General features: G+C 42.4%; 2 protein-coding genes across 4 annotated transcripts in view; one reads left to right on the top strand and one right to left on the bottom strand.

Moving 5' to 3' along the window:
- TTI1 (TELO2 interacting protein 1) overlaps window positions 1–13,171 on the bottom strand; it is a 292,570-nt gene extending 279,399 nt beyond the window's left edge. Inside the window, exon 1 of the mRNA XM_086932235.1 lies at window positions 13,043–13,171. The gene's annotated coding sequence lies outside the window, so the exon portion shown is untranslated. The remainder of the gene's footprint in view (window positions 1–13,042) is intronic.
- A 135-nt stretch (window positions 13,172–13,306) lies between these two features.
- Window positions 13,307–21,145, top strand: part of RPRD1B (regulation of nuclear pre-mRNA domain containing 1B) — a 271,887-nt gene continuing 264,048 nt past the window's right edge. The window contains exon 1 of one of the 3 annotated variants that reach the window (XM_086932237.1): window positions 13,307–13,673. In XM_086932237.1, coding sequence (XP_086788363.1) covers window positions 13,523–13,673 — 151 coding nt within the window. In that variant the 5' untranslated portion in view covers window positions 13,307–13,522. The remainder of the gene's footprint in view (window positions 13,674–21,145) is intronic. The other 2 variants (XM_086932236.1, XM_086932238.1) reach the window with 2 other exon arrangements.

Raw genomic sequence — 21,145 nt, forward strand, 5'->3', positions numbered from 1 at the left:
CATATCCCTTTCACCAATGTAAGTTTATTAGAATCAAAATCTTTGGGTGGGTGCAAAGGCACGTCTCCTGGGTGCAAAGTAGTGCACAGTGCTACTTTGTGTTGCTTTAGGGCTACTTTCAAACCTATTTTTGGATTTGCACTGGAAAGTAAACCCCAAAAACAAAACTTTTGTGATGCAAACTAGGCGCAAAGTGTTAGAAAATCCGTCCCATGAACTCAAGATTTGAAATGTAACACAATTGGGGGTGATATTACTAATACAATGGTATCACTAGCCAAAGGAACCCTTTGAGCAATCTTAGAATAACAACAGAATGAGGAAAAACAATAAGGTTCTAAACATTTGCTTACAATCGGCATGCAGTGCTTTGATGCCAGCTCATAGCTCAGCGTGCTATATTACAAGAATTGTAACTTACGAATTTCAAGTAACAAAAGGTTTTCTGTGACAAAAGCAGTAACCCACTGAGCTAGCTACATAACATTTAAATCTGCGAGCTGCATGATACACTTTGTGCTTTGCAGTGGGAACATTAACCCTATTTTATCACAAGTCAGATCTGTGAGTAGACAAATCACTGATTTCTCCATCAAGTTCATTAATCACCAGAGTTATCACTCCTTTGTTCTTATCCCCTGAGGAGTGTACACAAAGATCCTGCAGGTTGCTCCTATCTCGCATCAGCCTGTCATGCAACGTGTGCCCACCCGGAACCAGTCACACCACCCTAAAGCTGGCACTAATGGGCCTCACTGAGGCAGAGCACTCTCTCCATCCTCCTGTGTCTCCCGACCGGAAGTTAACAGAGGCCACTTTAACAAGCTCCGCCCAAACTAACACTGTGGCTGGAAACAGGCATGGGTTGCGGGCAGAGGTACGCCCAGCAACTGCCCCGTCTTTTCTGCCCTTCCAGGCCCTTGCTCACCCCTCCAAAACTGCCCCTCACCCACAAGTCAAAGCAGCTGGTAAATGTCAGCGGAAATGACCGATTATGATAATGTGGCTCAGAAATGCGGCCGACTCATTTCGAAGCCCTATATTTGCAGATATAACATGTGGCAAAGGAGACGAGCGGGAGAATACTTTCATGGTCGCCTTATCCCTCTCACCAAACAGGGCCCTTAAGAATGTGGAACGGAACATTAAACAAGCATTTGCAATGCAATATGTCTCGCATTAGGAAAGTTTGAGCTATTGGTCTTGTAAATGACAAATGTTTTATTTATGTGTTGTTTTTGAAAATTGCAACTGTAATAGCTTTGTCATTTACAATGCCAAGACTATTATCTTTTGCAAATGTGACACCTATAGTATTTGTAATGCAACATGTTTTTACGTGACTTAGATATATTGATATTACAAATAACAATGGCTTTACATTTTTTTAAATAATTAATACTTAAATAAAAGGTATTGTAATGTATAATGGCAATAGCTTAAACTTTTGTAAATAACTTTTGTGAAGATTATGTTCAGTGTATTTTATTGTGACGAAAATCCAAGAACAGAAGTTGAAATATTAACATTTTTTTGTGACATTTGTAATAAAGCTTGACACATTGTGAGAACATATTTGAAACCTGTTGTTGTTGAATGGTTGCACCGATTGATACTGTGGTGGCCTGAGTGATGTTGTGGTGGCGACGAGTGATGCTGTGGCGTTCAGTGATGCTGTGTTAGCGCATAGTGATGTTGTGGTGCCCCTGAGTGATGCTGTGGTGCTCCTGAGTTATGCTGTGGTGGTGCCCATGAGTGATGTGGTGGTGTCCCAGAGTGATGTGGTGGTGTCCCAGAGTGATGTGGTGGTGTCCCAGAGTGATGTGTGTTGGTGTCCCTGAGTGCTGTGTGTGGATGTCCCTCAGTGCTGTGCGGGGATATCTCTGAGTGCTGTGTGGGGATATCCCTGAGTGCTGTGTGTGGTTGTCCATGAGTGATGTGTTGGTGTCCCTGAGTGATGTGTTGGTGCGTCTGAGTGATGTGTTGGTGCGTCTGAGTGATGTGTTGGTGTCTGTGAGTGATGTGGTGGTGTCCCAGAGTGATGTGGTGGTGTCCCTGAGTGCTGTGTGGAGATATCCCTGAGTAATGTGTGTGGTTGTCCATGAGTGATGTGTTGGTGTCCCTGAGTGATGTGGTGGTGCCCATGAGTGATGTGGTGGTGCCCATGAGTGATGTGGTGTTGCCCCAGAGTGATGCGGTGTTGTCCCTGATTGGTGTAGTTGTGTCCCTGAATGGTGTGGTGGTGTCACTGAGTGGTGTTGTGGTGTCCCTTAGTGGTGTAGTGGTGTCCCTGAGTGATGTGGTAGTGTCCCTGAGTGATGTGGTAGTGTCCCTGAGTGATGTGGTAGTGTCCCTGAGTGATGTGGTAGTGTCCCTGAGTGTTGTGGTAGTGTCCCTGAGTGCTGTGTGTGGATGTCCCTGAGTGCTGTGTGTGGATGTCCCCGAGTGCTGTGTGGGGATGTCCCTGAGTGCTGTGTGGGGATATACCTGAGGGCTGTGTGGGGATATACCTGAGTGATGTGTGTGGTTGTCCATGAGTGATGTGTTTGTGTCCCTGAGTGATGTGTTGGTGTCTCTGAGTGATGTGGTGGTGTCCCTTATTGATGCGTGGGGGTGTCCCTAAGTAGTGTGCCGGTGTCCATGAGTGAGGTTAGGGTGTGCCTAAGTAATGTGGTGTTGGCCATGAGTGTTGCTCCAGAGTGATGTTTGTTGAGAAAGTGATTTGTAAAAGGTGACTGTGAATGTGAGCATGTTTACATAAACAAGTAGAAACTATTCTTGTTGCATAAATTACAACTTTTTAAAAAACGTATTGTAAGTAAACAAATGTAAAGCACCTGCAAAATGCTAGCATAGCAAAACATAAGAAAGACTATTTGTCCATAAATTATGGGCCATGGAAGTAAATGTAAAAGGCGGAATACGTGGTCAGATAGGAGCCAGTGAGAACGCGCGGCGAAGCTAAAAGTAAAGTCGAGCGACCATATGGACAGGGAGGGGGTGGGTTGCCTGCAACTTGAGCGAGCATAGGGAGGAGGGTGTGGTCTGCCTACTAAGTGTCATGCGTGTGGCAACAGAGAGAAAGCGTGTTGCGCGCCCCGCCGAAAGGATGCATGATTAAAGGAGGAGTAATGTTTAGTTATTGCTCTCCTGGCTCCGCTGGTCTGTTTACTTGTAACACTTGTTAATTGGCCCATTGTAAGGGAACAGCGTGGAAGTGGCGCTCTCGGCATGCCTGCACCCTAAAGCCCACTTCGTGTTTCATTTACTTATAAGACAAGCAGGGCCAGGCAGCGCGCTGCTGATTCTCTATACACGGGGCTGCTGTCAAAGTACAGTGCCCTGGGGTTTGCTTTCTCCATATAAATTTGCCGCTTGGTCTCCCATCTACTAAATAATTAGCACATTTGAACTGAAAATAGTCATAATTTATTAAAATCGCTGCACCCGGAGTGCTTTTGCAGAAGTTAAGTGGCCGCCTTTGTGTTGTTGATGGCTGTGTGTAAGCATTTCCAAGACCTGACTGACAGTTTTGCTTAGCTAGTGTAACAGTCTTACTTGATCCACTGGGGAGGGCTCCTGCCTGCATCCAGATTAAAAAAACACAAACTCATGGAATGTGATCTAAATAGTGTAGAAGAATGAGTCTTTTTGTATCATAACATGGTTTCTTAGCGTGCAAGGTTTGTGTTTCTACTCTGTTTATTCCAAAAAGAAATCAGCAAATGAAGAGGTGAAGGGGAAGCAGGTTCCAACCCTGAGAGGCAGGTGGGGCTCATCCTGATATTACGGGGTGCTCTTGTTGGGGCTGGCCAATGTCACACTAGGTGCTGTGCGTGGGGCAGGGCGTCTTTGATGCTCCCAAGGGACTCTGCTGTGGGTGAATCCCCTTCTGGTTTTTGCTGGGGTCAGATCTCAGTGGTGTGCCTCGTGCCGGGTGTTTCTGTTGCCGTAATTGTAAGCTCAGGGTGCTGAATTGTGGTGGGTGAAAGTGGATTTCAAACATTGGGGTACAGGTTCAAGCGTAAAGCCACGAATTTGCACCTGTAAAAAGTTTAAGGACTGTTTGTGAATAGCCATTGCAAAGAACACATTCACCTGAAGCAGCCCAGGGCCATTTTGCTGTGCCAGTGCTTCTTTTGGCACCAAGTGCCTCTGGATTTTTTACTGTGGAGCTTCTGCTGCATCATAATAAGAGGGCAGGGCACGTCTGTGATTATGGGACACGTTTGGAGATGCTTTACTTCTCTGGAAGTTAGGCCTGTAGCGATATCACATGTGGATTCTGGTTTTGACCTTTGCTGCTGTGGGGAACATTGAAGCTCAAAGGGCAGTGTCCCCAGTGACGCCCACACGCCTCCTTGCGCCGTGATTCTGGGGACACATCATGCTAGAATACTTGGACAGTCAACGGAAGTTGATTCTTTAGAAGTTAAGTGTAAACAAAGGGAAATGCTAAGTTGCTGTTATGGAATATATTAATGAGGAGCGCAAGGTCTTGGGGGCTGGTTGGAAAAGCGACTGCCTGAAGACGCAGCAGTCTGAAACAAGAAAACAAGCCTGTTGGTAGACAGAGAATAAATAAACTATCCCCTAAGGTACATTACATTTATATTGCACGTCACCTTGGAATTCCATTATAAAATCAAGTAACTCCATTGTGAGCTGCCAGCCCTTATAATGAGACTCCTTACAAAAACAACCTTAGCTCAAAACATGTTGCAGATGCATTCTTGCTTTCTTGTAATGACCTCCAGCGCTGGTGCCCTGGCTGTGCATCAGGATGATCTGCAGCATGTGTGGGGAGATTTAAGAGGCTAAGAAACGTGAATCAGACCTCCGCCTTGCACATCTGTGACTGATTGCCGTGAGCTGGCACCGGCCCGCCGCTCTCTGCTGTCGAGAACCGTCGAGAGGATGTGAGTAGGTACATCGTGTTCTCTCTCCGGTGTCGGAGCGTGCAGTGTGCCACGGCACGGATGGGGGGCTCCGGGGGGTGGAGTGGAGGACCATACGAAAAGGAAATCACATGAGGGACATGGATAGGAAACATAATTGAGAGAAAAAAACGGGGGCGGGGCTCTGAAAGCGCGAGGGGGAAAGGAAAAGTGGGAATAGGAGAGTAAAAGAAGAGAGCCAAGAGAGTCGGATCGAGTGGAAACGGGAGAGTAGGGTGGAAGTAGGTACGTGTATGCGGGGAAATGCGAAAGATAATGGGGAAAGAAGGGAGAAGTGAGTGATTGAAAAAGAGACTGGGAAGAGAGGAATGTGGGACGAAATACAAGGGAAAAAGGCAGAGGAAACTGACGACATAGTTGTGAAGAAATATGGTGAGTGAGAGGCAAAGCGGCCGCAAAATAAAACGAGTCACGGCCTGGCGGCCGTAAAGTGTGAAGCAGTGGGCGGGGAAGCAGATCCCTTTGAAGCTCTCGGAGGCAGGAGCAAACGGTAAGGGGAGGGCAAGCTTGTGCACCAGGACGTGCACTTCTGGAAATCCGCTTTTGGTTTAGCTTTCTGGTTTCACCTTAATAGGTCTCTCTGCGAGACCTAAAAAGCAATGGAGGGGGGGTGGGAACGGAGACACGGACAGCGGGAGGGGGTGGCGGGGGAAGGCAGGACAGCAAGCACGAAAAAGGGGGCAGGACAGCAGCAAGCACTCACCAGAGGACTTCTTCCGGCGGCGGTCGGGGCAAATAACAAAATAAAAAGGCTGCAAAAAAAAAAAAAGTAAACACCCACCGCCGCATGACGTTGTAAAAGGGGCGGAGAGGGAAAAAATCACCGGAACGCCCACCAATCTGCTCCCACAATGACTGACGCATCTCTCTTCCAATGGCTAGCCTCCATTTATGGAGCTAGCCAATGGAAGAGAGAGGCCGGACAAAGCCCCGTACTGCCTAACAAAAGATTTCGCCTGCGCGAACACTGCTGCCCAGTGGACGCCAGGCGAAACCTAAAAAAACATAGTGCTTACTGAGTAAAAGAAGGAGACAGTATCACAACGCAATTAAAAGATCCAGTCCTGATGGGCGGTCACAAAAGGAGACAGGGCGGTAACAAGGAGGGACTAAGAAGCCTCACTATCAATCGGAAGCTAGCATTTACCATGGACGATGACACCAGCCAATGAAAAATAAGGGCAGGGCTTCTACACCATTTCTAAAACATACCCTACTACAATATACCTCGCAGAGCGGACAGCGCATGCGCTGCAACGTTAGGCAAGACCTAAAAAGCACTATGTACAGTCTGGGTATTAATAAAATCTAAATTTTTCAAGCACTTAAACCTTTTTGCGCATTTTGTCACTTCCTAGCTCCTATTGTGAACAATGCAAATTTAAAATAATGGCTTATGTTGTAAATAGCTTTTTATCATCTCCTATCCTTTAGTAGTCTGTCTACAGTCTTTCTCGTGTGACTCATTCATAGAATTTTATTGTGTTCTGTATGTAATGTTCTTATCTATTTAATGTTCTAGGCTAGTCAGTTGAAGCCTGGTCAGCTGGTAGATTACATGTTCTTTTACCTGTACTGCAATAAATGGAAGTAGGTGACTTCTCTTCTACCTACATTGGATCCTGTATTATTTACAACATTTGGCTACAGTTTATGAAGCTGACCAGAAATTTTTAAGGAATCCAGATTGCAGTGAGCGACTTTTCAAGAAATCACTCACAGGAAATGAGCAGTATTCACCAAGGAAAGAATCCATGCGTGAGAAGGATTATTCTGAACAGATTTTAAAACTACGGTGAGCAAAGAAAAAAAAAATCGAAATTGATATATTTTAAAGTCTCACGGTGTGATGCAGCGTGTCAGTTACATACTGTATTAATTTGAAAGCTGCGCGAGTCTTCCTCGAGATTGCCTGTGTCATGCACATACCACATCTGCAGCGATGTTTGTTCAGAATCCGAACGTGCACAAAGTAGCATTGATGCATCTGCAGTGACGTCTGTGTCACATCCGAGCACAGACGAAGGAAAATTCACACGCAGCACATCTCGAGCAGCGTAAGCAGACTCCAGCGTAAGCAGAGTGCTTGTTGGGTATTGACGCAGAGCGTCATGACGTACAGCGTTGGCGGCCATCTTAAGAAGGGAAAATAATCAGAAAACAACAGGACGAAAGTTACGCTGTCACACAATCATCTGTGAAGGAATCAACGATTTTCACAATGTTCAGCTATTTTCTTCGTCATTGGAGTTAACCGATCCACGATCTCAGAGTGTTCAGTTATTTTTCGTAATTTGAGTTAATGGAAATGTATTCATCTTCATAGCGTCAAGAAACTACTTTGAGGTGACTGTGTATCTTTTTAAACTATCGACATTTAAGAAAACTAAAACATTTTAAGGCTACTTTTTGTGCATTTTCTAAATATTCTTCACGCGCAATTACCAATTTTTTATGTAAATTGAAACCTTTTTATGTTTTTAATATTTCTTTTACAGTGACAAGGGCACTCAAACTTATTTTATTATTTGCTTGTCTAACTGTAGTTTCTTCAATTGTTTTTGAGGTATCTGATCATAGTTATGTCACAGCAAGTCAACATTACATTACCACCCCAGTTTTTGAATGAACCTGGCAATCCTCAATTAGCATGGGAGGATACGGTGCTGATGTTCTACAATTCTCTTGATGCATTAGATGGGGAAGATTTTTCTCCTAAAAGGAAATAAGCCATATTGATGACCACTTTAGGTGCGGAGGGTCAAGGAATATTTAAGTATCTTCCTCAAGTATTAGCAGCAAGCTGTCAATCCCCTTTAGATGAATTCAAAGAAGCAATATCAAGATTAGAAATAAGATTTGCGAAGGAAGAAAATCTTGTAATGAATAGGTACAAATTTTACATTAACAAACAGCGTGATGGAGAAACTGTAGATGATTTTGTCGCTAGGTTAAGAGAGTTGTCTGTAATGTGTAACTTTGGACAAATGACTGACGAATTGATAAGAGATCAGTTGATTGTTCAATCTAATAATCGCAAATTCCAGGAAAGGTCATGGGCAGCCAAAAACCCTAATCTTAAGGCTGCTATTGATCTGGCTAAAGTTGTTGAAGAGTCGGAAAAATGTATGAAGGAACTTCAGAAATGTGCGTCAGATCAAAATGTATGCGAAATATCTGGAAAGAATGTAATAGATAGTGACAATAGTGATGATAATGTAGTGGCACAGTAAAAAAAAAAAAAGGTTACATGTTGCAAAGAAAGAATCCTAGTATTAGATCCACAAGCAGAAGTTGCACAAAATGTGGTAGCTATTCTCACAGTTCAGATGCAAAGTTTTTCTTTGCCAATAACAAAGAGTGTTTAAAGTGTGGCAAAATAGGACATTTTTAGAAGATGTGTAAGAGTGTGTCAAAATCAAGAGTTACAACTATTAATGGGAATGATTGTGAGATAAAAAGAGAATTTAACAAACTGTTAGTTATAAAAGACATGAGTGTTAATTCTTGTCAAGAAGTGAGGGAGAAAAGGCCAAGAGCTGATTTCATAATTGACAGGAAAAATATTAGTCTGATGGTAGATTGTGGCTCAAAGTGGACAATCATTCCATACTCATTACTTAAAGAAGTGTGGGGACAAAAACATCTGTTAGAAAGCGACATCTCACCCACTGGGTATCAAGGGGAGAAAGTTAATCTTCTAGGGTATTTTGAGAGTGAGATATGTTTTAAAAATAGATCTAACATTGGCAAAGTGTACGCGTCTGAAGATGGTCCACCTATATCAGGTTGGATGCATCAGTATGATTTATATATCATAGTGAATCCTAGAACTAAAGAGCAGGTGATGGTTGTTGATGAGTGCGGTGTTGATGACATTTTGAAAGAATTTACGATGGTCTTCAGGGATAAATTAGGATAATTGGTAGGATATGAACACAAGATTCTCTTGAAGAAGGGCGCCATTCCAGTTCAGCACAAGGCAAGGAGAGTACCCATTGCTGTGAGAGAGGAGGTGAAAAGTGTGATTGAGGAGATGTTGCAGGGTGGCAAAATAGAACCAGTTGAAGCGGCTACTTGGATTTCTCCGGTCGTCATCACACAGAAGCCGGATCAAAAAATAAGATTCTGTGTTGACCTTAGGTCATTGAATAAGAGTGTTGTGGCTGATGTCTTTCCTTTATCTAATATAGGTGAATTAGTATCCACATTACATGGTGCAAAATACTTTAGTAAACTTGATTTAAAGAACGCATACCATCAAATATGTTTGCATAAGGATTCAAAACACCTAACAGCTTTTATCATAGTGAAGGAACGTATCAATTCACCAGATTGCCATTTGGTTTCATATCGGCAGCCAGTGTATTTCATAGGATGGTAACAGAACTATTCAAAGGAATAGGAAACGTACTGTTCTTTCAAGATGACATACTATTATTTGGGGACAGTACACAGCAACACAATCATTTGCTAAAGATCGTGTTGTCCAGGATTCAAGATGCAGGGTGCAGAGTTGACCTTACGCAAGGAGAAATGTTCCTTCTAAGTTCAGGAGATAGAATATTTAGGTTATGTCATCACAGCTGATGGTATTAGAACAAAAAGAAACTTATTAACTTCCATTGAATCAGCTCCATATCCAAGGGATAAAGATCAGATGAGGTATTTTAAGGGCCTGATTGAATTTTATGTGAAGTTTGTGAAGGACTTCTCAGAAAAGACTACAGTCATGAGAAGTCTTTTGATAAAAGGAGTAAAGTTTGTATGGAATGAGGAACATAGCAAATGTTTTGATCTTATAAAGTTAGATTTACGCAATGCAGGAGTTCTAACACCTTTTGACATCAAGAGTACATCTGTTCTAATGGTAGATGCCAGCAGTATTGGACTAGGTGCAGCCTTGTTGCAGAAATAGGGAAATGAAGAAAAGACTGTAGCTTTGCTTCTCGTCCATTGACTATCTCAGAGCAGAATTATTCTGTTATTGAGTGAGAGGCGTTGGCAGCTGTGTGGGGCACTTACTATTTTCGAACGTATTTATGGGGTACTAGATTCATATTGAGGTCTGATCACAAGCCATTAGTGAATGTCATGGCTCCTGGAGGGGCAGGTAAAGGGTCCCCCAGGCTTGCTAGACTAGCTTCAAGATTACAAGATTTTCAGTTTGAGTTGTCCTTTGTTCAGGGTTGGCGTAATATTCAAGCAGACTGTCTGTCCAGACTTCCTGTGGCTGAGGATTTGGTGTGTGACTCCGTGAGTGATGTTCAAGAGGAAAGTGCCATAACCTTTGTTCACGATGTAATTTCTTTGGGCGAAGGTTCATTTACCAAAAGTGAGTGGATTTCCAACATGGAGAAAGACTTAGTATTATTGAAGGTGATTGACTTGGTTAGGAAAGGGACTAGACGTGAGAGTTCTGTTGAACAGAGTGTGAGACCTTTCATAAGAGTCTTAGATGAGTTGTCTGTTTCTGGTGACATGATTTTGATGAGAGGAGATAGATTTGTTCCTCCGTGTCTATTGAGACCTAAGCTACTCAAAATAGCTCATGAAGGACATCTTGGGCAGACACTCACTCAACGCAGAATTAAAATTAACTTTTGGTGGCCCTCTATTGACTCTGATGCTGCATCCTGTGTAGAACGTTGTGAGAGTTGCATAGAAGGTGAGAAGAGACTCAAGTTGGTTCCTAGTCAACAAGTAGGTAACATTTTTACACCAGAAGTACCATGGCATAGTATAGGCTTGGACTTTATTGGTCCGATGGATGAGTTACCAAACAATCAAAGATTTCCTATTGTTGTCATCGATGTATTTTCCAAATGGTTAACTGTGAGTTTTGTCAGGGAGATAACTACTGACAATACCATAAAGTTTCTTAAAGATGTGTTTCATGATGAGGGATTCCCTTCTGTTCTTATAACGGAAAATGGAACACAATTGACGTCTAAAAAAATGAAGTCATTCTTAGAAAGTTGTGGTATTAGACATCATCGCACTAGTTTATACAATCCACAGGGAAATGGCTTGTGTGAGAGAGTCAATCGGTTGGTCAAAGGCATCATACAAATGACTAGTGTTTTAGGTTGTTTTTCAGAGGCGAAAGTAATGGAAATTGGGCATATCGCTCTGCTCCGCATAAGCAGGACATTAAGTCTCCATTTGAGATGATGCGGGGAAGGTCGCCTGGTACAAAACTAATTTCCTCTTGGCTAAAGAATTTTGATGATGAGAGCTCATTTTCTAGCTCTTTGGGATTGTTCTCTTGTGGTGTTTGTGCAGGAGATCTAGTAAAAGTTAAACCTGGCAGGATTTCTAGAGGTTTAACCAAGTTTAGAGGCCCATTCTCAGTGAAGAAGGTTTATCCTCAATATGTTGTATTGGAAAACGGTGAAAAATTGAATTATCGGAGAATTGCAATCTTTAAGAAAAATAACAAGACTTTGTATGGTGAAAGCAATGATAGCTTGACAGGACACTCGTCTGACAATAGTGGGTACATGTTTTCAACTCAAAGTGAAGAAGTTGCATCTTCTTTTCCTCTTCTTAGGGGGGAAGGATGGTGGTGGTGATGCTGCTCAACATTTAGAGTACTTCTTGTTCTTCTAACAACATGAATGTGGATGAAGTTGTGAACAACTCCATTACAAAGAATCCACGGTTACGTCGTCCACCTATGTTTGCTGATATTGTTAATGTTCTTATATTTTATTTTCAGCACTTTGTAGGGAAGGAGATGTGTTGTAAATAGCTTTTTATCATCTCCTATCCTTTTGTAAATATATTTTTATTGAGTCAGCAAGCAGCACATTAGCAGTGTAACATCACATGCAATAAGAACTTGCATGCATTTCAATATACATTGTCAAAAACAGGATTAACCGATACTCAACGTTTTACCCCCCCCCCCTAGTTTTTTCCGTCATCTCCTATCCTTTAGTAGTCTGTCTACAGTCTTTCTTTTGTGACTCATTCATAGAATCTTATTGTGTTCTGTATGTAATGTTCTTATCTAGTTAATGTTCTAGGCTGGTCAGTTGATGGCCTGGTCAGCTCTTGGATTACATGTTCTTTTACATGTACTGCAATAAATAGAAGAAGGTGACTTCTCTTCTACCTACATTGGATCCTGTATTATTTACAACAGCTTACATAAACACAATGCCGTCTGTCAGAGGCTGCGACCTCGTAGCACTAAATATACACAAGTCACACACCTGTGCATCGCATTAACTAATAGAGGTTTCTGTATAATAGTGCATTTCCTACTGATTAACTTAACTTGCATTTATTTTTCATTTAATTTGTGCCTTATTATATATGTAGTTACCTGAAGGTGAAAGACCTGAAAAGTTAGAGAATACTTTTTTAGACACACCTTCGATTCTGCCCCCTTGGCAACCAGCAACACAGTTCCCATTCTTTTTTCAATGTACTTGCACCACTGACTCACTGGATCAAGTGCTGTCAGTAGGTGATGACTGAACTGCATGTGTGAAACATTCAATTATTTACTGTCGGTGTTTGAAAAGTATGTATCCCCATTTGTATACCAGACGTTCATTTTCTAAACTTGTCTCACAAGTTGCAATAAAAAGCAGCCAAATCTTAGTGGTAAAGGAATTCGAACTTAAATACAGTATTAATATAAATCATACTCCATAAACTCTATCTCCAGCCAACTTATGTCTTTTCAAATGAGCGAATTTAAAGAAATGGGATTTAGAACAAAAAAAAAGACTAAAATGCGTTAACGTCATACATAACATCCCCTACCCCTGGGCTTCCCCGCAAACGCCTCCCGATAAACACTCGTGTACAAAGCGTCTACGTGTGTGGATAGTTATCCATGCTGGGGCAAGGAAAGGACCGCCTACCTAAAGGTACTACTCAAAAGACAACCTAACAAACTAAACGAACCCGTAAAGGGGAAAGTTGGTTTTAACAGACGCCACAGGATGTGACGTTCGTGTTGCACTTTCAAGCCGGGTGGCTTTCGGCAGTACATAGTGCTGCACAAACCAATGAAAATCGGAATCCAGTCAGAATTGGGGCATAGTTTTGACAAAATGTCCACTCACCAACATTTAGATCCCTACGGATCAAAGGGGAGTTCCACTTGCTTCATTCCCCACAGTAGTCGACTGAAAAGGACTTGCAAAAGACCCAATGAGCGTGCAAACCCACTAACGAAGGAAAGGAAGTGTGGGAACAGTTTGTGTTTGTGATTGAACACGCAAGGTCCAGGGAACCAATCCTAAGCACGGTTCAGTGCTAGAGGGCCCCTAAGCCAATGAACAACCACAGTTCCTCGAGCCAATCCAAGTGTCAAGCGTTCACGCATCCTATCGACGGCTGTGATGCTTCCATTCCACTAATAGAATGTGTTTCCCTCTCCGTGATAGGGTGAATTCACCTAGGTGCCCAAGGTCCGGGCCTGTTCATAGTAAGTACGGGAGGTAAGGTGGCCGTTGAAGGTTTCAGGACTATTAACGGATTTCGGTCTCAAACATTGGACGCTTGAAAGGAAATCTGGAGAAGGGTCCGTTCCACCGACAGCCATGTCCTCCTTCTCGGAGTCGGCTCTTGAGAAGAAGCTGATGGAGCTAAGCAACTCACAGCAGAGTGTACAGACCCTGTCCCTCTGGCTTATTCACCACCGCAAGCACGCGGGGCCCATCGTTACTGTCTGGCATCGGGAGCTGCGCAAAGGTAACGATCACAACCAGTAAATATCCAAGATTGGGGATATACCTTATACATCGTGGCTACGAAATAAGTTAGTATCGCACATGGACGACTTGAAAGTTATGTTAACACAGAATGCGTGCAAAAATCCCAAGTTTTCAAGTCCGGTGTAAACAACTTCTCAAAGGTGTTTTTCCTTAATCCGCCTGTGCAATTTTTAAAAGAAAAACACTATTACTGTGGTTCAAATTTAATTTGTGTCTAGAATGCACTGAAATGTTTTTTTGTTTTTCTAACTTGTATACGCAGACGTATGAAGGATGATGATTAACAGGAATCGTCGATTTCTGAAAAATCTAATTCGTTTTACTTGTTAAAAAAACAGCTTCAAATTTTGCCCCTGTTTTCAGTGTTCGCGCAGGGCCATCTAGACACAATAGTGATGTACTCCTACTTGCCTACCAACCAGTTCATAAACCTGCCATCTACCGTTATATCCACAACTGTGAGAGTTAGCACTACTGGGTCGGATTGTGGCTAGGCCCCCTCAAGTAACAGCTCCGTTCAGCTGAAGAGCCAGGTCTTAAGTGTCTTCCTGAAGATGTTTAGAAAGCTGGCGCGTCTGATTTCGATCAGGAGCTTGTTCCAGGTCTTGGCCGCAATGTAGGAGAAGGCCCTTCCGCCTGTTCTGACTCTGCGGATGCGCAGGGTTTCTGCGACGATGCTCGATCAGAGGTTTCTCTTGGGTGCATGGAAGGAGATTCTCTCGTTGAGGTATTGGGGTCAGGTGTTGTGGAGGCGTTTCAAGGCGTGGGTGAGTATCTTGAAGGTTACTCTCTTCTCGACGGGTAGCCAGTGGAGGTCTCGCATGTGTTGGGGGATGTCTTCTTGTCCAGGGATGCAGAGGACCAGCCTGGATGCTATTTCTGTATGGACTTAAGTTTGTGAAGCAGATACTTGTTGATTCCGGCGTAGAATGTGTTTCCGTAGTCCAGTCTGTTTGTTATGAGTGCGTGGGTGATGGTTTTTCTTGATTCTGTGGGGATCCATTTGAAGGTCTTGCAGAGGGTGTTGAAGCAGGTGGAGGTGACGGCGTTGACCTGTCGGGTCATGGAGAGGAAGGAGTAGAGGCCGAGGTTCTGTGTATGGTGCTTCCGAGGGCAGTGGTCCGCCAGGTGTTGTCCCATGCGGTGGGGGAGATCCCGAGGACCTCTGTCTTCTCCAAGTGGAGCTTCAGGCAGCTGCCGCGCATCCAGGTTGCAACGTCTTTCATTCCTTCCTGAAAGCTGAGCCTGGTGGTGACGGGGTCGTTGGTGAGGGAAAGGATGAGCCGGGTTTTGTCGGCGTAGGAGACTATGTCAAGTCCGTGTTGTCTGACAATGGCGGCGAAGGGGGGCATGTATATGTTAAAGAGCGTGGGGCTGAGTGACGATCCCTGGGACACACCTCTCCAGTTGCTCTCTGTGGGTTCGAAGAGGAAGGGTGGCAGTGTGATTCTTTGGGTCCTGCTGGTAAGGAAGGAGCAGGACCATTTGAGGGTGGTTTCCCTCATGCTGGAGGCGAGTGTGCCGTGGGAGATGGTGCCAAAGGCTGTGGAGAGGTCGTGTAGGCCACGGGTTGGCCTTGGTAGAGGAGGGTGCGGATGTCATCTGTGGAGCTGAGTAGCGCTGTCTCGGTGCTTTTGGTTGCTTTGGAATCCGGATTGGGAGGGTTCGAGTATGGAGTTCTCTTCATATGAATTACATACATATATTATTTTATTGGGATTCTGTATAATAATACAATAATTACTGTAAAATTAGTTTTAATTTTTTATTAACCCTTTAGTGAGCATTGAATGCTCATATAACCTTTACAATTTTTTCAAATAACAAAGATGCGCAGCTTAATAGATATTTTGTGATATAAAGCAGATATGGTTTAGAAACCCTCTATATATTTTCAAGATTCTTTACATTGCCTCTACCCTTATTGGCTTATAACCCTTTCGATGCTCATGACAGAACGGTTCCGTCATGAGCGTCGGTTGGCCTGTGCTCGTGACGGAACCGTTCCGTCATGAGCCCGTTGGCTCATTAGAACCTTCAGCACAGCGCGAGAATTCGCGCCGCGTTGAAGGTGTTAATTCGTAAAGGTATTGGGACAAATCAAGAAATCAACTTCGCCAAAAGAGACAAGGCGGTCGCAGTTTTGCCAAAACAGGTTACCTTAATCCAGAGGAGCCCCCCCCCCCCCCCATCTGCCCTCCAGCACAACTGCTCTTTTCATTTTAATACACACATTCCATCACCTTGCGTGACCACATACCAGGTGACATCATAGTATCCCAAGACTCCACCATGGAAATATCCCAAGACTCCACCATGATATGCTAAGCTACCACACACCTCCCTTTCTCAACCCATTACCCAAACGAAATGAGAACAACTTAACTCTATATTATGCAAGAAGAAGTGCATGTGCAAACCTAGACTGCACATAGTGTTGATACTGTATGTACAAGCATATACTGCACAAAGGTGGTGACTCCACAGAGCACATGCCTGAACAAAGGAAAACATTGACCTAAAAAGACAACCTATTAGGAAAGAACAGAGTGAATAAAGACAAGGAAAAAAACTTATCAAACATAATCCTTCAATTACATAGGTCTATCCATAACTCTTCCAGATCCTCTTGTCCCTGTCTCATTGTTATCCTTGCACTGACCTTTGTACGGGACAACTCTGTTCATATTCTATATGCGGTGATCCTGGGTCTTCACAGCATCATTAAATGTTTTAATAACCTGAATGGGCTTCGTAAACCTACCACCTCCAGTCTCGGGACATTTAGCCATAACAAAGTCACCCACATACACCTCCTAATTTCTTCACTGAATTACTAGTGTCAAACCCATAATATCTGAGTTGTATCCTTTCCTCTTCTCTTTGACGCCAAGCCAGTCCACCCACATCTTTGCCCAACTCAGCCTCTTAGTTGTTGCCCCAAGCAGGCTCTACAAAGGTGTTAGGAAGCCTACCACAAAACAATTCAAAAGGAGTTTTCCCTGCGGTGCAATGCAGAGTAACCCTATACATTTCTATCTGTCTCATCACCTTGTCCTTCCAATCAAGAAAATTGGATTTGGCCATAGCATTTGTTTCTTTGACCACTCTTTTTAGTCTCTCCACCATCCCATTCGTTTCCAGGTGAAACGGGTACGCCCAACATCCTGTGATTCTGGGGAAACCACCTAATCTCCCCGTGCCTAACAAAAATGAATGTGTCTGTCTTTAATGCAACTGGTGTTCATGTAACGTGCTCTGATACCTTCGGGTCGAGTTTGCGCTATAAACCGCCCGCCCCCCCTCCACGCACACAAAAAAGTGTGCTTAAGTCTCCCTTTCAATCACTGAGTATCTAGACTCTTCGTCCTTCAATCCACATGAAAAAAACATGATAGTGGCGATGACTTCTTTCTTGCTGCAGCACTGCTCTAAGTCCTTTTACAATGGTATCAGTCATCATGACAGATCACTTTTTAGGGTTCAAGCGTAAAAACGCCTCACAGATTCCATCCCAGGTAAACTGAACACCCTTTCTCAGGCAATGCCTCATATTGACACTCATGTCAGCAAAATTCCTGATAAACTTACCATAAAACTCAACCATGCCAAGGAATTTCATTAATTCTTCGCGTGTTGCGGGCGAGACCATATGCGAAATAGTATCAACCAGCTCCTCTTTCTGAAACACTCCCTCTGCAGAGATAGTATGGCCTAAATAATTAATGGTATGTGTACCAAACCTACATTATTCTGGTTTAATCGTAAGATTAACATCACCAGTCTTCTCAAAACGTTCTTAGATAGTTACCATGTTCTTAACGTCCTTACCAAAGACCAAGATGTTGTCTTGGTAGACGCCGACCTCTTTAACCCCCTCACATGTTGAAAGACAGAGGCTGCTGAGACCAAGCCAAGGGGAAGTCTGACAACCTGAACATGCTAAAGACTTTCGCAAAAGCGGTTACAGGCCTCTCAAAATCATACACATTTTACTTGACCTGCAGGTCTAGTGACTTTAATAATCTGTTCAACATAATTAAAATGCTTGTGACCCATAAACTGGTTTCAAATTATGTGATCCTGGGCAAGTATTTTAATTCACTGAAATTCCATTTTCCGATTTATCCTGTATGAGAGCACCTTCAAATATGCGGGTTCAGCATGTCTGCTGTACAGAAAACTCTTTTGTTTGATTTAATAGACTATACTTTTGCTTCATATATAATACAAATCTAGCCACATATAGGATACACATGACAGCTGACTTGCCTCAGTTTATTAACCACATTGTCATCACTGCAGGGGAAGAAATGTTTCTCAAATCTTGTTTAAAAACTGTTACTTTTAATAAATGCATGACTAAAGCATAAAGTAGCAGCACACTGTCATTTACATTGAAATGGCCACAGGTTTCCTATTGACTTGGTTTTAAAATTATATAGTGGACAATGTCTGGAAATAGTTTCCGCAAATATTTTATTTGCACATCACCAAGTAGTGTTCTGATTCGTTTTCCTCCTATGCAAATCTTTGTTTGAATCACACTTCTGAATTACAAAAAAGGTTTCTTCATAATTTCTGATATATATTTTTCAATACTTGTTTTATTAATTTACAAGATTTTTAAATGTTAGAAAAAAAACTGAAATTTTACAGCCTTTTGTTTGACAATTATTGTCAGATAACTCAGTTGACAAAAAGATCTAACTATAATAAGGGCGAGAAAATTAAACACCATTTTCCAGGAACAGATGAGCAACATTTAGTAAAAAGACAAACTGACATTAGACCTCTGTCCTTAAACAGACAGCAAATGTGTCAAGGCAAAAACCAGATTTAAAGCCTTTTTTATTGCTCATTTACTTTTTGAATAACCAGAAAACCTGCTCCTTTCAGCTTAAGTTAACTCGCCAGCAGAGACGAGTAAATTCTGAAAATAGCTTGACCTGATAAAATCGCAATTGTGAGTGGATTTTTCGAGGCCTGGGTTACATATGTGGGGGATTCTTTCAGCATAATCTGGTAGTAGGCTGAGTTGAGGTCTATGTTACTAAACATTGTGGCCCCACCTAGCAACAACACAAGCTCTGTGATGTTAGGCATGGGATACCTATCGGTGAGACGAATTTGTTGAGATTTCTCAAATCAAGACCTAAGCGCAGACTTCCATTTACTGTCCTGGCAGCCACCACTGGCGCCAGCCACTCGGTGCCTTCAACTTCCTCTAGGATACCACTCTCTTTAAGTTTTCGGATTTCTTCATACATTCATCCACAGCTATTGGTGCACTACTTACTTTACAACCAGCAAGTTGTACATTTGACACTAAACTAATTTCATGTTCATAACCGACTAAACAACCCAGTTCTTCTTTGAATATATTTGGGAAATCGCTCTTAAGTCGTTCCACCAAGCTATCATCACCCACAGAATCAACAGAACACAGAAACCTCCTTTTCCTTCAAAAGAATAGGAGTGACTCTGCTAGGGTCCAACAGATTGCCCAACTCACACGGATGTGACCAACTAATAAAACTATAACCCTTCTTTGATACATATATCTTACCAGATGTCAACTGTTGCTTGTATTCATTTACCCCAAAGAACTAGCCATGACATTTTATAGGTTCCCCTCCATATGCACACAGCCTGATATCCGGTTTGGACTAGACAACTTGGTTCTGTAATTTGCTCTGAAAAAGTTTGTTTGAAACTAGTTATCTTTGCCCCTGAATCGAAAAGCGCATTAGTTGATTGCCCACCCAGAGAGATCGTGTCAACGGTAGTTGAACTAAATATCCCCTCCTCATTTACTTGAAGAACAGTCTGACCACAGACAAAATAAGAGTCAACATCATCTTGCTCACTATCCACACTAATTTCCTTGATCTCAAGTTCAAAGGGTTTGTTCTTAAAGGCGACCGCAAAGTGTCCTTCATTTATTTATTTATTTACATTTCACACACTTAGCCTTTAAAGGTCGGCACATTTTGTCATTCACAAGGTGACCAGTTCTGTCAGACCTGTAACACTTATGTGCCATAAATATTCTTTTCTGCCCCTATCCTCAGGTTTCACCATGTTTTTCTTGGCCCTCTACTTCACCACACTTTTATACTCTGATCTTTCTCCTTTCTAATAATCCGTACACATTCCATTGAATGCTCCACATGTTTTGCAATCACTAACACTTCATCCAAGGTGGATTAATCCTTTAACCATAGTTCATTCCTCACCTTTTTAATCACACAACCCACCATAAACTGGCCCCGAATGCGCTCCTCGGTCATGCCACCAAATTTGCAAGAAACAGCAAGGCTGCGTAATTCAGTGAAGTAACACTCAACAGATTCACCCTCCCTTTGGAGCCTCCTTGCAAATTGATCGCAATCCAGAATTGTGCTGACTTTGGGTGGAAAGTGATTATCAAGTTTCTTGATACACAACTCGTATTCATTCAAATCCTGACCTTCTGGGCCCAAACAGAGGAGAAGACGGTATGCCCTTCTTTCTGCACTCAAAGATGCACCACAGACCTTTGCATAACTCTTGAAAAACTTTTTCCACTTTTGCCGCTTCAGAGGTGAGGTACTCTGGCTGATGAGAAAGAAAGGAGGAGTAGGAATATTCTGCATTTTCTCCTCCTTCCTACACATGACTGTTTATTAGTGGAACTAACCAAGCAATTTAGGCTAGTGTAATTTCCCAGGCGTAATGGTAAGAATATGAGTCAATATTTTTTCAACTACAAAAAAACCTGACAACCTGAGTATAATCTCATTCCATGAGCATGACTCTGAGCAAGAAACAATACACTTAAAGAACATCCAAAGTTGTCTTGAAAAGTTGTATGCAAGAAGCGTGCAAATCACTGTTGATTTGCATCAGTGACGATATGCAAGAAACGCAGACAAAGAATAAAGAACAAAGAACGTGCCAATTACAAGGATTTGGTCATCAAGTGTTCAAATCATATTTGGCTTTGGCTCCAAAGCAGTAAGTAAAGTATTTATTAGTTAATGCATTAAAAAAATTCTTACAGTAAGCAACATAAACTCATGTATGCATCTTAGATGTCTTGCAGTAAGTTGTAAACCACAAATATATAAATTGGTAAAACAGTTGCTAACGGTGCCCAATAAAATAGAAAAAGTGCATTATGAATATTATGGTATAAGCATTTCCAAATTTGACATGATCTTTTAATTTAAACTAAAAGTAGAACTTCCACAGTTAAAATGAAAAGAAAGTACATTAGATGTTAGGAGTATGAGCTCGAATATGGAAAAAAGGCATTACGATTACATTAAAACATGGCCCTCATAGGTCCTCTTGATATAAGCTGGCATGTATGGTTTCTGGAAATGAAAATAAAAAAAATGCATTTGATGTTATAGTAAGCCGAACTTTGACAGGCTCCTCTTAAATTTAAGCTAACATTAATGA

This window comes from Lissotriton vulgaris, chromosome 7 (assembly GCF_964263255.1).
Source record: "Lissotriton vulgaris chromosome 7, aLisVul1.2, whole genome shotgun sequence".
NCBI lineage: Eukaryota > Metazoa > Chordata > Amphibia > Caudata > Salamandridae > Lissotriton > Lissotriton vulgaris.